The 20,628-nt window shown below is 42.2% G+C and overlaps 1 protein-coding gene across 1 annotated transcript in view; it reads right to left on the bottom strand.

Moving 5' to 3' along the window:
* Positions 1–11,748, bottom strand: part of PDZD8 (PDZ domain containing 8) — a 38,193-nt gene extending 26,445 nt beyond the window's left edge. Inside the window, exon 1 of the mRNA XM_053389068.1 lies at positions 10,430–11,748. Coding sequence (XP_053245043.1) covers positions 10,430–11,307 — 878 coding nt within the window. The 5' untranslated portion in view covers positions 11,308–11,748. The remainder of the gene's footprint in view (positions 1–10,429) is intronic.
* Between the last annotated feature and the right edge of the window lie 8,880 nt (positions 11,749–20,628).

The following is a 20,628-nucleotide window of genomic DNA, read 5'->3' as shown; positions in this document are numbered from 1 at the left end:
ATATTATATAAATACATGATTGTTTCAAGAATAAGCAGCCTTCAACAAATCCACTTGTCATGGTGAGTGCGGCACCACCCCTGAAGAGGATGACAAATGGTTAGTCTTTGTCATCAACTTCAATTTTCACCAACTTGAAAATTCTTTAAATTTGCCCACCCTCCTAGAAGATTAATACAATTTTGGGAAGAGGTTAACCCAGCTACCATCTGCCAAACCTACAAAACTGGGTAGGGCTGAATACTTCAATCAAGCACTATCTTAAATAGAATAACGATCTATAGCTTATTATTGCATTTTTATCCCATCCTTCCAAAGTGATCACACTGGTGCACTTGAACTAACATATTTTATACTCAAAACAAGCCTGTGATGTAAGTTAAACCTCAATACAATAACTGGTCCAAGGTCACAGAATGAGCTTCATGGCAGAGTAGAATATGAAAAGAATCTCTCCAGCCCTAGTCCAACACTACCCACTAAACTACACTGCCTGACCTGCTTTGGAAGTCCCTCTAGCAAATACATAAGACAGATGTTGCGCAATCATCTTCATATTTATAACATGAAAGTTATACTCAGAAAGTTCTGAGTTAAATAGAGCTTCTTAATTAAATGTACTTATGATTGCTTTCATTTTTAATTTCTAAGGTATGACCAGTTAAAACTTCAGTAATGTGTGCCAACATCATTATATAAACAAGCATAGCTTCCTAAATATATCTGTTATTTTTAGCTGCCACCAGGAAAGATGCTTGCCATCATCAGACTATAAAAATAAAATGATTTCTCTTATCCTTTTGAGACAGAGATTCAGCATTAAACTTTCCACTATTCTGTCTCATATTTTCAACACACAACACCTTTGAAAACCTCTTAAGTTGTTGAGTTCTTAAAATAAGTCATAGAAAACAGTAATTTAGTGCTGTCAATTTAACCTTAACTAAAGGCTAAAAATTGAATGCATGTGTCCCAATGAATTTAGTGGTGTTTATTCCCAGGTAACAGGAATAAAATCAGGCTATAATAACAGTTATTGCAGTTATTAACTGTTGGCTAGCTGCTTATATATCCTACCATAGTGAGGAAACATTGCAGAAGCAGTATGTAAAAACACATAAAACTTAAAATAGACTCTTGTTACTTCTTCTTTCACACAATCTTTAAGAAACATATAGTAAAATGATCTGTGTCCTTGACTGACACCCCTGACCATTATCGAGTTACAAAGATGTTTCTGCTGAACAGAAGTTTGGAGGTTTCCTGAATGTATCTTCGAAACGTACGTCTGACTACTTTCAAGTTATGAAAATACTATCTTCCCATTACTGTCATGAGAACAAATGTAGGAAGAAATTTGAAACAGCCCTAAAAAGTACATATACAAATACATGTGAACAGGGCTTGATGTGGAGAGGAAAGAAGCAGCCACAAGGAGCTGCTGTTTTGAGCGGAGTAGTGGGGGAAGTTTAAAACAGAATTATTACAAAATCTCCACACACCCCTCCAGCAGCTTTCCCTCCTTGAAAGGTTCCATATAAAAGTTTACAAGAGTACTTAGGCATTGCTACTCACACTTCCATGGTGGAAATTAAGTTTGGAGGAAGATATGCTTTGGAGTAGATGGATGGCAGGGAAAGGGGTAAAGTACATACACAAACACACCCCAGTCAGATTTCAGAGGGTGCCTTTCATTTTTAAGAACACATATTTGCATGTGATATGCAGTTGCCCCTCACAGACAATAAGGAATATTTCCCCAGTTTTAAAAGATGTGTTGTGACAAAGATGTGAAATAAAATCAAGTACTCCATTACTGCTCTTGCCATCTCAATTTAAAATGCTGCAGTGACTAGAAGCAATAACTGGCAGAATTCTCACTTCAACGCAGTTCTTAAAGGCACAGGAGTCCTCTCAGGACATAGATCTGGCACCCCATGACCTCTTGGCTCCCTCACCCACATCCCCAATGCTTTTCCTTTGGCCTCTTGGCTCCTATACTTGCCTTTCCCTCAGGATCATATATTTCACCCTGCTTTTCTTCATTTGCCTAGCCTCTGGGCACTCTACTTCATACATTCCCTATCCTCCCAGGCCTTCTCCCAGTCAGCTTAGCTCACCCCATACAGCTTTTCTTTCAATAAAGTCTATGGGGTTCTATACCCAGACAGACAAGTATTCCTTTTTATAACTTAGACAGTGAACCTTTTGTTGCCAAGTTCTTGGTTCTCTGAGGAGTTAGAATGTTCTGTGCCATCACACGAGCTCATCTGATGTCCAAGGCATCATCGCAAGAATCACGTTATAACAGACACCAATTATGTTCAGTTTAATTTCTATGATAAAGAACTGTCTCAAAGTAAAAAACGTAAACTATATTTGTAACTTATGCTTTCTGGAATATACACTGGCAATTTTTAGAATGCAGGAAGATAGAGAATTAACATAATGGTTCCTAGAAAGAATATTCTCCAGTTACCCAGAGTTTACTTGAAAATATTAATAATTGTTCCGCACAATAATTACATTTTACTGTTGTATCTGTGATGCAGAAATGTTACAGAAGCTCTAATAAAGATGGTTAGCTATTCAACAAAGGCAAGGGAGAAACAATATGCAAGAGTATACTATAGAGATAGACAAATCTGAGGAAATATGTTGATAAATGGTCAGAATGAAGATTCACATTATTCATTCTTTCCTAAACACCATAGGGGCCACATAAAATGGTTATGTCATATTCCGAAAGATAAAGAATTCCAGTGGGAAACTGTTAGCATCCTGCAAACCTAATCTAAGAGCCAAATTGCAAAAAAAGTATATTTCAATTTAAAATTACCATACCTGCAAGTTAAAATCATATTTCTCAAGTGAAACAAAAAAGTAAAGAATTCAACTCCTTTTATGTAACAGACTAATGTCCTTATTATATACAGAGCTCCCTTACTGATTTAGCTATGTTAAGCAGATTAGGTATCTAATGGATGAACTCGCAAGACCTTGAATTAGGAAACACAGCAGCTGGCAGATTTTTCATATTACTTATGTGGAAATAACTTCTCATAGAAGCAGGTGTGTGAAAAGCAGAACTCAGTGCTTTAGTTGCAAAGCACTTTTTGAAATGCATGTAGCAAATATTTTTTATTATTATTAGTGTAAACCAAGCTTCAATAAAAGTTCCCCAGGCAATGAATAGTATACAATAAACCACAGAACTCCCCCCCCCAAACTAGAAATAATACAACTATAATTGTCATAACTATGATAAAAAATAACCACCAGCAGCTTAGATTATCATTATGCAGTACTGATGTGACCATCTCATAAACCTCTGAAGGCCAGGTGGAACAGATGCTTCAATTCCGTCTGATGTCTTTTCATCACCTGAAGATGTATCTCCAATTGGAGGAAAACCCATAATCAGGGAGCCATATTGAGAGGTTAAGTATGAAGGGTCTACAAAGATAGGCCTAAGAAAGGAGACAGAAACAACACTGCCTATATGGTGGCCCTGGACAAAACAGCCATAGTGACAGAGGCTGCAAAATTACCCATACTAATTCAAAACAAATAGCAAGCCTCTACTATAAGCTTGTAATAGTAAATGTAAGGTAAAGGTAAAGGACCTCTGGACTTTATAACATATGGATGGATGCATATTGTAAGATCTGAGTGCTGGAAAACCAAATGCAATTAGGAAGGCTGTTTTCAAGCATTACTCTTCTACAGGAGGTCCCACAGGCCCAAGGGATTGTTTCTCAATATAGGCATTCTTGCTAATTATATATACTTCATTTCCACAAGTCTTTTTCCATGGGACTGGAGCACCTTTGCTAAAATTAATATTTAGATTAATTTTTAAAAAGTAACCTAAAGGAAGGGCATGATGAAAGTTATTAAACTTATGATTTGTGTGGGCAAAATAAAACAAGGTAAGTTTGTCTCCTACCTTCTTAAAACTTGGATGAACTTAGAATCATCCAAAGAAGTTTAATGGTAGAGATTCAGGAAATAAAAAAGAATTTCTTCTCACAGTGTGTAAGAAATTAAATGAAGTCACTGCTACAAGACACTGTAATGACCAGTGTTACGCTATTTTGTAAAAGGTAAAGGTAAAGGGACCCCTGACCATTAGGTCCAGTCGTGACCGACTCTGGGGTTGCGGCGTTCATCTCGCTTTATTGGCTGAGGGAGCTGGCGTACAGCTTCCGGGTCATGTGGCCAGCATGACTAAGCCGCTTCTGGCGAACCAGAGCAGCGCACGGAAACGCCGTTTACCTTCTCGCCTATTTTGTGAAGAGTATTAAACAAATACATGGAAGGTGTCTATCAAAGACAGGCCTCCATGTTCAGATGCAGTATGCCACCGAGTATCAGCAGTTGTGGAGCAACAAAGGCAGTGCCCTATTCCCTTCATACCCTACCTGTGAGGCACAGAGATACACTAGGTTAGCAGCTATGGGAAAGTGGATGCTGGACTAGATTAACTATTAGTCTGCCCTAGAAAGTATCTACCTAAACTCTTAACTTTTCCTTCCACAGCTAGCAATTATACCCATCCACTGATTTATTTGTGAAACCCTCTTGTAGTACTGCACAAAGCTGGGGAGATTGTCTTTACCTGCAAACATCTAATCAGTAACAGCCTCAAAATCTGTGTTGGCTTCATTTGTGTATCTACCACTTGAATGGACATCATTCAACATGCAAATTCACAAAACAGATGTTAGAGAGTAAACCAGTCACCTTCAGTGCAACAGTTGTTTGCCCCAGAGAACAAAGTGTCCCCATTAAAAGAATGTTCTAATTCTTTTTTAATTGCTAATACTTACTAGAACAAAATGCAAAACAAAGAACACAAGCAATAGACTATTTACTGTTTTATGTCCATATTGCCAGTTAATACCTATATTGTTTGTTTGTTCTGTTTATATACCACCCTTCATACAGAGTTGGTTTTCAGAATAAAAACACAAAAAATACATAACTTAATAACAAACAATATATCTGCAGCTTGAGGTCAAAGTTGCCTTCCCCAGTATGGTGTCATCCAGACATTATGAGCTACAGCTCTCATCATTCCTAACCATTTGCCATGCTTGCAGGGATTTGAAGTCCAAAACAACAGGAGAGCAGCACATTGGGAAAAGCTTCATTACCTGAACCTTATTTGTCCTATGCATGGGTGATTAGAAATGTTAAAGTACCTTGTTTTTGTACTCTACATTACTTTATCCTTTCCAGGACTTCCAATTCTTGACATACTTTAATAGTTTTTTTAAAACAATAGCATTTCATACGCTCTGAGCAAAACAGCTATTTTTCTTCATCTCTGAAAGTTCCCTTCATCGTTTTCATTTAAGTACCTCTTTGAAAAGGAGTAATTACCACACCACTTCTTTTCAAATCTTATTAATTAGTAAATAGGCTGCCTATTATTATTGTTCTGTCCTTCAGTCATACACAGGTAGGAAGTACTATTCCCAAATATCTGGAAATGACTTGACACCAAGGTGACACCTTGCCAAAAAAGAGAAGAATAATTTGGACAAATGTCAAAGCCTTGGGGTTGATCCAGCTGGGTCAACACATTACAACTCAGGCATACTTCTTACTTAGAAGATTGATCAGCGTGTATTACTTCAGCCTGCAAGAAATACCATAAAAAATGTCTAGCACATTTATGTTTTAGTCTAACCTTTATCCCGATATGCTAGTTTTCTAGTTACCAAAAGCAAGGCTGCAATATGTAATTATCCAATTAATAAAATATTCATTTTGATTGGCTGAAAAAGGTGCCCGTGATTAATAAGGCATCAGGCGCCAAGACCCAAACCAATGGATTCAAGTTACAAAAAAGGAGATTCTGACTAAATATCAAGAAGAACTTTCTGAGAATAAGCGCTGTTTTTACAGTGGAACATACTCCCATGAGAGGTGGTGGTCTCTCCTTTCTTGGAGGTTTTAAAGCAAATGTTGGATTGTCATCTGTCAAGTATTATCTAGTTGAGATTCCTGCCTTGCAGGGTACTGGACTAGATGACCCCCGGGATTCCTTCCAACACTACAATTCAACTTAGAATCACAGCATCATAGATTTGGACAGATTCTATGATTACACAAACAGTACTTAAAACCTGCAAATGCCACCTTAGAAAAGGATTCCCTCCTCTTTAAATATCTAGTTTGATTATCACTTTAATACTATCCAAGTTCAACATTATTATAATTAAATCATGTTTAACTAAATCTAGGCCACAGCATCAGAATACACAAACATAAAAAATCAGGAAAACTTTTAAACAAGGGAGAAGTTCTATCAACAGAACCAATTGAAGGATATAAGAAAAACAAAAGAAGCCAATTTTAGCTTCACTTGATTTAGAGATGGAAAATATCAAATCAGAGCCAATATTGTTACGAAGCAGCTATTAATATTCTAACTCCTTTTTTTTCGTCTAGGGAGAAGCTGTTTTTAAAAACAGATATGCACTAGACACGTTTTTAAAATACAAGATGTGCCATGTGAGAAAAGGCTCTTATAACCACAAAGTTACATTTTAAAAACCAGTCTAAATTTGGGATTATAGTTCAAATTAGAGACTTGCTAGCTGAAACAGTACATCATTCCAGTAGGGGTTTATTAATACTCCAGAAAGCACCTGGAAGATTGCCTCACCAGCATCAGATTATAATAGACCTGGAATCTGCATACTACAAACAGGGAGAACAACAATAGCTAGATCTGTGAAAAATTAACTTTTAACCTTTGGTACTAGCAAAACCTATTGGACCCAGTGGCCATATTTCAGTAAATGAAAACACCAACATATGTAATAATCACAGATCAATTTTGTCACCAGGAACAAGATAAACTCCTATGAGGAACCAAGATCTGTGCTTTCCAAAGTCACTAGGAAAATAGAAAGTTGTATCATAAAGTAAAGACCAGAGTTGTCTCTCCCTTTTCCATTTCAGTCTTTTTGGCATTTAATTCAACTGTGAGAATGGAAGTGGAAAGTCTTTTTACGATATTTCAGTGTTTTGGGTTCTTCAGCCAAAATTTCCAGCTTAATTAAAAAAAAAATGAAGCAAGAAGGAACAGCAACTAGCCACTAATGTCCGCTTATCTAGAAGCAAGTTCCACACACAACGGAACAGACTCCTAGGTAAATATGAAAACGATTAAAATTTTGAAAAATAAAATAAAAAGCTGTCTATTTTCTGTCTATATTGAGGTATTATCTGATGAATAAAGGAGGTCACTTTTATACTGTGGTATATTCCAGGCTTGTTATGGAATAGCCATGCCTGTAAAGTTTAGCTGTTCAACTGTGGAACAGATTCCCATGAAGGGTGGTGGACCCTCCTTCCTTGGAGGTGTTTAAGCAGAGGTTGGATAGCCATCTGTCATGCAGATTCCTGTAATGCAGGGAGTTGGATAATGACGGGGTCCCTTCCAACTCTACAATTCTATGATTTTATAATTCTGTGGTATCAGTGATTTACTGCCAGTTAGGCCCTACCAAATTTTCTCTACCAATATCCATTGGTTAAAATCCACTGTAATGCAAGGTATTCACTCACACAATGAGGATTCTCTCCTCCCTCTGCACCCCACACTCAAAATCTTCCTGAATCTTCCAATATTCAGCTTCATTAGATATCCAAAAATTCTGGCATTATGAGGGATTTTTCCCCTCTATTGACTTTCTATGTGCTATGCATAATTTTATATGCTTATTTCATGTCGCCTCTTACTCATCTAAACTGAAATTCCCCCAAAGCAAAACTTACACCATTTGTTCAGTTGCAGAATACTTTGTAGTGTGCAAACAACACAATCGCTCCAATGATTAGTTGAACACTGCAAGGCACTCCCACCCCTGAATGAGGGAGCCTGCTTCCTCTCCAAGGGGATCAGGCTGATGGAAACAGAATCTTCTAGTGCTCAGGAACACATGCTATGTGAAAAACTATCCAACATCTCCCAGCGCCTTGCATGGTAGCTACTATTGCATTTAGAATAAAACCAAGTGCTTTATTATTAAACATTATAAAGTTCTAAACTTAGTATTTGGGTTGAGATATGTAGGATATCTCAAAATTGGTGTTTTTAAAATGTATGGGCACACATCCACAATCTAACATTAAGCTGAAATACCTTGTACAACTAATGATAAAGATGGTAAAGGGAAAGGAAGGAAGAAGACAAGTAACCACTCCTTTCAGGACAAGCTCAACACAGAAAAATAATTTCTACCTGCATTAGTGGCTAAAAGACAAAACCAAAAGCTGTGAAAGGCATCTGATCTGGACTAAATATCAACAGAGTACATAATCTTTTGAACATGGTGTTTTAAAGTGTTAGAAGAAAAGGGTGTAGCCAAGGGGTGTCAGTGAACAGACAACAACTTTTCTCTTTCTTCTGCTATTTTATACAAAGTCATTTTCCCAACAGAGACTATCTACAAAATAAGAGAGCATTAAAACCGTGCCTCTTAAAAATTCTAGCAAGTTTATGTAGTTTACCAAAACAAAAAACAACCCCCCATGCTTCCAATTTGTAAACAGGGTTCCATAAATACACTCACCTGTTTGCCAGTTGCAAGCATCCCTGCACCAAACACCCAGCACAAAAATATTCCCACCCCAGGTTGTCCCTAAATAGAAGAATATCAAGAGGAAACACAGAGAGTCCTCCATTCCCAGAGCTCTCTGCAGGTCAAAGAGTACCAAAGAGTGAGTGAGATGTTATTTACATCTCTTCCAAGAGAGAGAATATTAGTTATTTTCCCTAACTAGAGAGGAAAGAAAGACATGAAGTTTCTTTCCTTCCAGAACGGCTTTTGCAAATCAGAGTAGAAAGGGATTTCATAGGCCACCTAGTCCAACCCCCAGCTAGATCCAGGAAATCCAGAGCAAAAGCATCCCCAACAGATGACCAGTCTCTACTTGAAGACCTCCCGCAAAAGAAAGCCCAACCATATACCCCAGATAACTGATTGGTTTCATGTTCTTACCACTAAAAAGTTTTTCCTAACATGCAACCCAAGTCTACATGCAACACTCTGGTAACTTAAGCCCATTATATATGCTCTTGCTCTGGGATAGCAGAGAACTATGTAACAGCCCTTCAGTATTTATGCTTGACAAATCTATGTTGGGTTCTACTAACCACTGCGTTTTGTCAAGATTTATGCTTACAAATTTGTCCCTATCTAATCTGTTCAAGTATCTTTCCTGGTAGCAAAAGCAGTCTAATCTTCCTCTTTTCTGAGAACTGGACCAACATTTGGCTATCTCCAGTCCTTGCCTATTCTCAAGGATATCTAACAGATGATAGACAGAGATTCTGAGAAGACATCAGCAGCTTCTTCTAGTACCCAAGAATGCAAAACATCTGGCCCTAAAAACCAGAACTCTTTTAAGGTAGCTAGGCATTTTCTGACCAATTCCTCTTCTATCTTAAATTGCAATCCTGACCCTTAACTACTGTCGCAAGGTCACATACAGTTCCCCTTTTAGGAGAAAACAAGAGGCAAAAGGGTATTAAGTAGTTCCTTCTCTTTATTACCGGTACATGCTAACATTTCATCATCCTTACAATGAAGCAGGCCTAGTTACCTTCCTTTTTCTTAAACCATACAATCCATTTCATTACATAGTATGCCAGCCTTGGTTTTCCTATCACTGCTCTAACAGGTCTGGGTATGCATCTGTATTTGCCCTCTGTGACGACCTCTCCTTCCTTTCATTTTTTCTAAGTCTGGGGGTGTGTGTGTGTGTTAATTCATCACCAAACTTTTTGGTCAGCAGCATCAGCTCTTTACATTTTGCCTCATATTTTTCTCCCATTAGAATTGTGATTTGTCTTTAGTAACTTCTTCACTTCATGAACTCCCACTAGTCTTGGGCTCCTTTCTTTATTAGTATATCTAGCCATGGAATCCTACCTAGCATTTCTCTGAGCTGATTAAATCCAGCTTTCCTGAAATCAAAGGTACATGTTTGGCTTTATTCATCTTAAGCTTTCCACATGATCAAGATTTCCAGCAGACTGGAAGAAAACAGCAGTGAGTTACTGCTTGCACTTTCTTCAAAAAACAACAACAGAATAAGGGGCACCATGAGGTGTGGAATGGGGGAGTGGGGTCAGCAGTACAACTAAATAATGGCTTTGATAAGACAAACCAAAAATCTGTGGACCTATGCATATGTATACAAACCATTTCATCTTCTAAAAATGCCACCTTCAGAAGGCATTTTTGCGAATGTTATCATCACTGTTGTTATTACCATGTTTCAAATACTACTATACAGTGTTTACTAAGAATAAGTCAATAGAAAGTTTTCCTTCCAACAATTCCCCAAACTATAATGGTGAGTAAAGTATAGCTTTGCTCCAGTTAAACCCAAAGCACCTTACCTGATTTTATAATGAGGTAAAGTATGTTTGCGCCTAATGACTTTCTTGAACTGGCTGACAATGATGGAAGTAAGTTGTGGCAAGGGCCTTCCTTCGAACTGTGACTTGACTTCAAGACCAATCACAGGCTCATCGACAAAGGCGAAAGACCAGTGAGTGAAGGGCAAGCGGGTGAAGACCAGCCTCACCCGACCCACCACCCTAGAGATCTTGGCAAAGAGATATGCTGACTTGCCAAAGACAAGGTCGGCATCAATGGCCAAGTGGAAGCCACCGTTGTACTCAACGTCCACCTCAAAGTCTAGTTCCTCGGGGCATCCTTCCTCGCTACAGGTCACCGGCCTCAGGATCTTGATGTTCTTGAAAACGGGCACAACGTTCCCAAAGGCAACGTCTCTCAAGCTGAGTCCCTCCAGCACCTTGCCTGTCACCTTTGTCTGGAGCAGCTCCTCAAACTCCACCTTGATCTTCCTGGTGACCCAGTGCCTGACAAAGCCAGTGTCCTTGAGCTCCCTGAAGAGAAAGAGACAGATGGCATTGAGCCAGTAGAGGGTCTCCTCGGTGAACTCCACCACCGAGCTAGAGGAGGAGTCCGAGTGGGTGCCCTGGTCATTTTTGGAAGGGGACTGGCTGGGGGGCACGCTGCGGGAGCCAGCCCCCTCTTGCGCACCCCCGCCGCCGCCGCCAACGAAGCCGGCGAAGTACTCCTTGAGGCTGGTGTCGGGCACTGCCCGGGTGGTGTAGATGCCGGTGCTGGGCGCCGAGGTCGGCCCCTCGGGGGCTTCGGGCTTCCTCCGGTAGAAGAGCAGGATCTGGCACAGCAGCGTCAGGCAGGAGCCCAGCAGAGCCGACAGCAGCATTCCATACACCGACAGCATCGCCTCAGCACCTCTCGCCGCCCCTCACGCAGCCGCGCCGGCTCCCTGCGAGCCGCCTACCCCGCGGCCCTCGCCGCCTCACGCCGCCGGCGCCACGGCCAGCCCCGCTACCTCCATCTTGCGGGCAGCGGCTTGAGGGGGAACGGGCGCCGCCGCAACTCCGTCAAAAAACAAAAGCAACAACCCGGGGAGCTCGAGGTCGACGCAGCCCCCCCCCCAACGCTCGCTCCCCTCAGCCGGCCCCAGACGACAAACCGCCGCCGTATCCACAACTCCTTCCCCCCGTGGCCCGCTCCGCCTCACACAGCAGCAGCGGCCGCGGCATCCGGGTCTTTTCTCGTCTTCTCGCGTCCACCGCCCCCTTCCTGAGGAGAGACCAACTGCCACTTTTCTCCCTTTGGCTGCCCCGTCCCCTCTTCTGTCTGGATTGTAAGGGCTGGGGAGGTCCGGGAGTGGGTGGGTTACGTCATAGGCTACGCCGTCCCATGCGCTGACCTCATAATACTGCGGAGGGAGGAGGGAAAAAAAAGTAAGGCGGAAAAAAGGAGATAGGAAGTGCGCATGCGTGTTTGTTTCTGGCCCCTCCTCCTCCTCCCTTCTGTTGCTTTTGGTTCCCGCTACTCCCCCCGCCCGTCCGGCATGTTATGTGTTCAAGGCTGGTTGAGAGGTTAGTTAGTGTTTGTAAGGCAAAAGGGTTGAAAGTGTGAGGGTCCTTAAAGGCACCGCAAGAAGGAAACGTGGTCGAAGCCTGTTTCGAGGGCAGGCTCGGGCTGAATCCTGTCTCCACCAGGGGGATTGCGGAAGCGGTGTTTTCTTTATCAGCATAGGATGCAAGCGGTGTTCTAAGAATAACAACAGGGATTCTGAATTCGGACACGCGCGCACCCGCAACCCGCTTTGCTGGCCTGGATTTTATTTGCTCTCTTCCCACCTGGTCCACCGACAAAGCAATTGCAACCAGCGCATTAGTTTATTGAACTTATAAGCCGCTTCCCACAACAGAACGTCCCGAAGCGATAGAGTAAAACATAAACAAGCACATCAAAAATATAATTAGAGCAGAAGCATCAAATGTTTGGGTGCTACCCGAATGTCGTGGGAAACAAACGTCCTTTTTTTGTTTGCACTTCACCGGCATGCTCCTCCCACCCGCGTCGTTTTCCGATCTCCGTGAAAATCACTCCCTTTCTCCTGCTTTTGGTTCAGATTTAGGCAACTACTACTGCCAAGAAAATGAATGAAAATATTCTAGCCAAGATAACATTGGTACGCGGCTTATACTTCACTGAACATAACAGTTTCAAGCAAGAAGGTAGCCGGACCTTGAAGGATTGCAGTGACTTAAATATGCCGAATCAACACGAAGGATGGCTTTTGTAATGAAACAGACAAATCGAAAGGAACCTGTAAACTTTTTTCCCCATGCAAAAATAAGGGGAAGAGGGAGAGGAGCGGGTGCGGAGCGGGAGTGGGTTTTGGGTGTGAAATTAGGCTCTTGTGAACATGACAAAATACCAAATCAAAGTCCAGCGGATGGGGGTTGCCTTTATTTACCTTTTTAAAACAAGGCCTTTAACCTTAAGAAACACGCAGAACTTGTATATTGCTTCATATATGCTGTTTACGGACCAATTACACAATGCAACTGAATTAGGCACAGATTTCATTATGCTAAAGGGAAAAGAATAACAAACACAGGTTTTCCGGTTTTCCATTAATGTTATCCAGATTCAAAAGTGCAATGGAGTATTAATTATTCAGAGTCACTGTTTTCCCTTTTCCTCAAAAATAATGGTTATTGGATGGTATGAAAAACTACATGTCTCTGAGTGATGCTTTAAGATTGCAGTCCAAACAGCACCTACTTGAAAAAGCTGAGCAACAGCAAGATTCCGGGGTCTTGGCACTTTGGGTAAAGAGTTTATCTTTGAGGCAAACCTGCGACTAGTGTTTTTGAGAATAAAGGTTTGTTTTATACAAATTTACAACCTGAGTTTTGATGGAGGAAGTGCAGAACATTACACTCCAATAGTGGCTCTCATTGCTCCTCTCATAGCTTCAGCAAGCTTGGGTCTAAAGCTGCAGCCAGTCATGTCCCCATCCATGTCTCGTTGTAGCCTGTTCTAGCCAGTGCACATTCAGTTTTGGCCTTCTCCTCCCCCCAAACCCTTGCTCAGTTAAAAAGACAGGTGGTGATATCACACCTCATGTTACCTTATAAGTGTCCTAGAGATAGGTCAATTAATCAAGAGTCTAAATTTAACCACACTGGACAAAGAATTGATAATATTGTATCCTTTGTGACCTTACTGCACAATGCACTTCTACATTGTTGAAATAAAATAATAAATACCTGTAAGTTAAAATTGAGTTTTTAAAAAATCCTTTTAAAAACCCTTAGACATGTCTTCTGAATTGTTTTGGGGACGGATCCAGGGCGGGGATAAGTGGGTGTCTGACCTGCCCCCCAATCAACATACTGCAGTGCGTTGTGGGGGTGGGGTTTTTTTTTAATGTCTGGCAATGTTTTGTTGGGTGCCATCCATCACCAAACGCCCTCAGTGGGCTGCAGCTGTTTTGAGCAAGTCTGGTGTTCCACAAAATTTGAATAAACAAACAAACAAACAAATAAAGAAATAAAGGGCCTGCACAGGCAAAAGGATGCATGCCCAAAATGAAACCAGGTTTTCCCACAACTCAGGGCGGGTGGGCTGCTGGCGGGGCAGGCAGGCAAGAAGACACACACACACACACACACACACACACACACACACACACACACACATTTTAACTCACTGTTTTGCACAGGTCTGGTAGATAAATATTCAGGGTGGGTGGGAACACATATTTCAAATACATCCCATTGAACACTGCCCCCTTGTGCGGATGGAAAACAATGAGATGATGATTTTAATTGAAAGGGCTCATGTGTGGACATACATATGCAAAAGCACACATTAAAAAGTTTGATGCACGTGACGCACAAACTCATTAGCACTTGGGTATGTATACAGCCCTAGTCCTAGAACCTTCTGGGAAGCACAGAAGCACATGAAGGCAACTACCCTCTCCTATATCTTACCCCTCAGTCCTTGGCATTCAGAGGCATATCAACACTGAAATTATAAAGCATTTCCTTTGTTTTGAATGACTACCCTCAGTTCACAACACTGTATTTCAACCTAACATAAGGTGTGTTCTTTATTTCCAACACAAGAGCTCTTGTTTTTGAAACTGGATCTGGCAACCCTGCTTTTGCATAACCACTATATGGAAGGGAGGCTGAAATTGCTGACAGGTGCAGCTGTCTAGCCCTCCAGTGTCACATAACATATCGGGATGCATTTGGCATGTGGCACAGGGACAAAAAAAATGACATTAAGGGATGTGAATAGATCCAACCTGGCCAGATAATGCAGGACACATTGCTGCAAAGAGGAGGAGACTGGGCAGATGGCTTTTTGTCCTCTTATTCATTCTCTCTCTCTCTCTCTCTCTCTCTCTCTCTCTCTCTCTCTCTCTCTCTCTGTGTGTGTGTGTGTTTTAAAGGGAGCTAAGGCAATTGTCACAGGTAGGTAGCAACTTTAATTCCAATTTGTTATTTTTGTACACCAAGTATTTCTGATTCCCAACACGTAGATTCATCTTGCAACATAAACACTGGCAGATTTCCAACTATGTGTCTTTTAGCAAGCTACTTTTTTCCATTGTGTCTTTTGTGTGGAGAAGATGGATAGGGAGCAGTAGAACCTTGCCCTCTCCAATGAAGCAGGAAAGTTGGAAGATTAAGGAAAAAATAAAGTACTTTCATACTTTACATAGCGCATAAATAAACTGGGGAATTTGCCCTCACAAGAGATTGTGATGGCCACCAAAGTGGATGTCTTTAAAGAAGCTTAGACAAACACAAAGAGAAAAAGGCTATTAATTGCCACTAGCCATGATGGCTATGCTTTTACCCCCACTACTGAAGGCAGTCGCTGGGAATCACAAGTGAGGAAAGTATTGCTCTTGGTCCTCCATGCAGGCTTCTCCTGGGCCACTGTGAAACCAGAATGCTGGAAACCAATGAACCTTTGGCTTGTTCAACAGGGCTCTTAAGTTTTTTCCTTTGCTAATCACATTACATGTATAGTTAGGGACTATTACATTTACATTATATGAGATCAGCAGAAAGGCAGGAATGTGAAGCCCAGTCAAGCAAAGTGTGTGGAGCTACACTAAATCAACAGCTATGTTTACTGTGGCAGTTTGATTGCTTACCAGAAGCAACATACAACTCTTTGATTTCAAAGTTGCCACACTTCTGGGATTAATATTCAGGGCCATTAACATGATTTATTTTGTCCACAGCAATAACACAGGTATTATATGCACCACAGAAGGAGCCCACGTATTTGTCTGTATTAATAATATATAAATACGAGTTAATGAAGGGGGGGGGGAGAGAGCAAGAGAGACAGTTGTGTTAATTGACTTTCCGAGATGCTAATCTATGGCTCATTAGCTTTAAACATAGGTCTTGCAGCATGGTGCCATGTAGAAATAATGTACTTTAGCTGGAAACACAGCACAGTAAATGCAGCATGGTGTTCATCCATTATTCAGCTTATAAACACACACACCCCTCTATTTGTTCTCCGGAGAGTTTTAGGAAGCAGGATGATTAAAGGCACAGGAAGAGAGGTCTGCAGATAAACATGCATAATAAAAGCCTGGAGAGGAATAAAGAGCTGGTGCTTAAGTATGCAGGAAGAACTGTTGCCTAAGCTACATGCTGTGGTGGTAGTAAAAAAAAAAAAAAGGCATCTCAATCACAAAGCAGAGATGGGGAACCTACATCCTTCCAGATGTTGCTAGACTACAATGCCCATCATCCTTGGACAGGGCCAGTCCAAAATATGGCAGAGTGAGACAGTTATCTTAGGATGGAGGAGGGGTGAGGACATTGGTGCTCCCCAGATCCTCTGCTCACTTCATTATTAACAACTTGGCATATATGTTTAAAAACAGCCTTTCTAGCTTCCATGACAAACTGCGAGAGCAACTCTGGTATCCTTCTGGCCACTTTGGCCAGAAGGTCTCATTCTGAAGGATCCCCTTGGCCTTTTCTCAGAGTGAGGTGAGGCAGTGAGGAGGCAGAGCAGAGAAACCACCACTATTGCTGGTGATTGGGGGGGGGGCACAGTGTGGAGAGACACAAATGTCTTTGCAATGGCTGAAATCTTAAAGATGCAAATACTCAACGTAGGGCAGAAACTCAAACCAATAAAATTTTATTGAAACCAAATATGGCAGCCAGCCACCTTATGATTCAAACAGCATCCGCACCTTATTGCCAAAAATACACTAAATTCTATTTTGAAGCACAGGCACAAAACCATACCTTAGCCAAAACACACATATTTTCTCATCCTTCTATTTAATGCCTCCCTCTAGCCCAGGGCAGTGGACTACAGGTCCAATCATCCCTAACCACTGGCCGTGCTGGCTGGGGCTGATGAGATTTGGAATCCAACAAATATTTAGAGGGACACACATTCCCCACCACTCCCGCAGCCCTCCATGCGCTGGAGAGTTAACTTCTGCAGCAAGGCTTTTCTATACATGTAGGCTCCCAAACGGTTTAGAATCCTAATATTCCAGGGTTCTAGACCATGCAAGAAGCTTTCAGGACTAGAACTGGCTCCCTGCTGCAGAGGTTCAGCCCCCAACAAGTGAGAGAGCTCTGGGAGAGGTGACAATGATAATGAAGGAGCGGTGAGGTCAGCCAGAGAGTATTGCCATGCTTCCCCTCATGCAGTGATAGTCGCATGAGGCGAAGAACTCTGGAAGGCTTAAACTAGTGATTGACAATAGTTCATGCCGCCTTATGCTAAATATATGCAAATCTGTTCTCTTCCGAGAGTGATGAATTTCATCTTTCCTTTTGTTGGCAATGCATACATGCCCACCCTTGCTGCTTTTTATGAAACATTTAGACTTCTGTACATATTTTTATGGGACACTGGTGGCGCTGTGGGTTAAACCACAGAGCCTAGGACTTGCCGACCTTTCGGCAGTTTAAATCCCCGCAACAGGGTGAGCTCCCGTTGCTCGGTCCCTGCTCCTGCCAACCTAGCAGTTTGAAAGCACGGCAAAGTGCAAGATAAATAGGTACCGCTCCAGCGGGAAGGTAAACAGCATTTCCAATCGCTGCTCTGGTTTCGCCAGAAGCGGCTTAGTCATGCTGGCCACATGACCTGGAAGCTGTATGCTGGCTCCCTTGGCCAATAAAGTGAAATGAGCGCCGCAACCCCAGAGTCGGCCACGACTGGACCTAATGGTCAGGAGTCCCTTTACCTTTACCTTTACCTTTACCTATTTCTACATGTATTTGGTGCTTTTTCTGGGGGTACTTAAGGGTACACAGTACCAGCACCCTCCCCCCTGAAGAAAAGCACTTGTTAAAAGTGTGGCACTTACCATAACAACATCATAGTGAATACCGGCACCTTTTTTCTAGAATAAAAGCACTGCATGCTTCCCAATCTCTGAACAGTGAGAGATTTGAAGGTCCGAGTGCATATCTCTTGTTTTGTTTCCTTGAAATTAAGATCACTAGAGACTGAGTTGTATTTGAGATATATGGCTTTATTTGCACATGAGCATGAAATTTAAGGGCTCAGAACATTAACACTCTTGCTCCCTCATTGTGCTGAAGTGGCGGGGCAAAGCCCTGTCTTCAGACTCAACATAAGTCCTCTGTGTTTCCCAGTTCCAGATACACAAGAGGTAAGATGAGACTGGCCCTTGACCTTTTAGTCACCCACTGAGAATGACATTGCCTCCCCCTAGGGGAGGGGAGGAAGACCTGCCCCCTTCTCCTGGAAGCATATCACACTAGTAATTCCTATAGGAACACACCTGTACTTGGCCTACTATTTACTCATGCAAATATATACTTAGCAGAACTTGTTAGAACCATCAACTTAGCAAAATGACTACTTTTGCAGCCTCTTCCCTACAGAATCCCATCTTACAGATATAAAACCACAGGCTTGGAGGAAACCTAAGGTGACATCCAGACCAAGCCTGCATCCTGTAACATAATTGTTTACGAAAATGGACACGTGTTTCAAACTTAGATATTCCCTTTAAATATACATAAGCAGGGCCTTAATTCTTTCCCGCAGCACCTTGACGTATCTTAAAGGGGAAAGCTGCATTTGAAAAAGAAGTATCAATGACTTGGCGGTGGCATTCCCCATCTGGCATCCTTACCCTGTAAGTCCCCTTACACAAGTCTCATCTGATTTGTGCATAAGAATCGGCAAGAGAATGTTGTGCAACTGGCTTCACCTCTTTCCCCAGCCTCCTGTGCAAAGTTAGCAGCTGTGGCAATTGAAGGGGACAGCAAGTGAAACAACATCCTGAGCTCCAAAACAGAGAGGCTGTTAAGACAGAAGTCTGTTGCCCTTGCTTTCCCTGAGAGCAGGTTGTTTCTCTTCCCCTTTCTCGTCCCACTTTGCTCAGCCTAAAAGCAGCCCCGTGGCTTAGAGATATTAATGCATGGGGAAATCCTTTTGGGTGAACAGTGTTATCAGCCAGGCTAATCCATTTTGGCCTGTGCACCTGCATCCCTTTTAAGCTTCGTCCTTGTCTCACCCCACACTGTCAATGGCTGTTTGGATGAGGAGCATTTCTAAGTCTGCCCAGGAGACCAGTAATAGCGCATGGCTATTGCCAAATAAAGGAGAGCCAAAAAAGCTACTGTATCATCCCGATATTCTCTTCAACAAGCCTGCAATCCCACATAGAACCTGGGAGGTTATCGAAAGGCTTGATATCCTCCCTCCTGCCTTTGCTAAAACCAAGGTAGTTGTCTGTGTTTAATTTTATACTAGAGATTTGTAGGCCTTAACACCACCTCCTCACCAGCTGTTCAGTGCATCTGTTGTTGTAATGTGATCTCTATTCCACTCTCTGACTAAGGCTGCAATCCTATACATACATATCTGGGAGTAAGCACCACTGAAAACAATGAGACTTACTTGGGAGTAAATTTGCATGGGATCGTACTATTAAATCTATGGAAGGGTGTTGAAAATATTAAAGATGTGAAATGTTTAATGTCCCATGAGCAGGGTAAACATTACGGGTGGCATTCAACTCCGTTTTACTCAGAGCAGATCCACTAAATTAATGAGCACAATTAAATTAATTTCTACAGATCTACTCTGAGCAAAACTGAGTTGAATACCATCTTAGACTTCATCCTTTTTCAAGGACCATGATTTCTTTCTTATAAGCAACATTTGGCATATGACACTTTTCAAGTCTTAATGAGTTTTACATAGATGAGTCCTGTAAGGCAGTGAGGTATTATTAGCGCTGTATTGCAGCTTGGGCATTGAGGCTAATGATCTGGTGTGTACATGATGGTAAACTGGAGCACGGCTTAGCATGACCACATGAATGCACCAGCTCCCAGAAAGCAACTCTTATTTGTTTGCTCCTCCCTGAGATTTTTAGGTCAGCATAGCAGAAGAACTGCACAGCAACATGGAATATTCGTTCCCCACATGCTCCTGTGGTTATATGATGAAGGTAATTTTCCTCCATTGCTTTGTTGTCTCTACAAGGGCTGGACAGAAACATCTGTTATCAGTCCTGAGCAGTGCTTTTCCCCCTAGAAAAATAGGTGCCGGTACTCCCCATAAAGTTCTTACAGTAAGTGCCACACTTTTTAACAACCAAAAAGAGGTGCCAGTACTGCATACGTGGTCATTGCCTAATACCCACCTAGTGTGATCAGAACTGAGACCTCTTCCTTTCTAGGCACCTCTTAGGAGCAAAGAAGGGGACAACTTGCAGCCTGTACCATCCCTAACTCACAACCCCATTAAGAGAGAGCAGCACACCTTGCAAGTAGCAAAGCCAAGGTGAACAAAGAAACAGAATTTTGACATTTTCAATGGGCTTTCTGTGAGCATGAAAGGGAATGATAGTCAGATACCCATAGAGGCTAGAGGCGCGGGGCGCCAGGGCACCAAGTTCTGAAGGGCACCAGGGAAGAGGTGGAGGCGGAACGCGGCAGCTCCCAGCATCAGCTCGCCACCCTTGCGTGCCTCCGCTATGCTCTGCCAAAGCAGCACCGCTCCCGGAGCCTCCATCTGCCATGGCCACAGCGGCACGAAGTGTCCAGCTGAGCCGAGAAGCACTGCGTCCAGCCTCCGCCTCTTCCCCACCGGAGGAGCGGCCCTCCAGCCACTGCCTGCCTCCTGCAGCCCCACCGGCAGCACCGTCTTCCCTAAAAAAAGGTCAACAAGTCTGGGAAAC

This window comes from Podarcis raffonei, chromosome 5 (assembly GCF_027172205.1).
Source record: "Podarcis raffonei isolate rPodRaf1 chromosome 5, rPodRaf1.pri, whole genome shotgun sequence".
Classification (NCBI taxonomy): Eukaryota; Metazoa; Chordata; class Lepidosauria; order Squamata; family Lacertidae; genus Podarcis; species Podarcis raffonei.
Note: the sequence above shows the minus strand (reverse complement) of the source record. Positions and strands in the feature narration are given on the sequence as shown.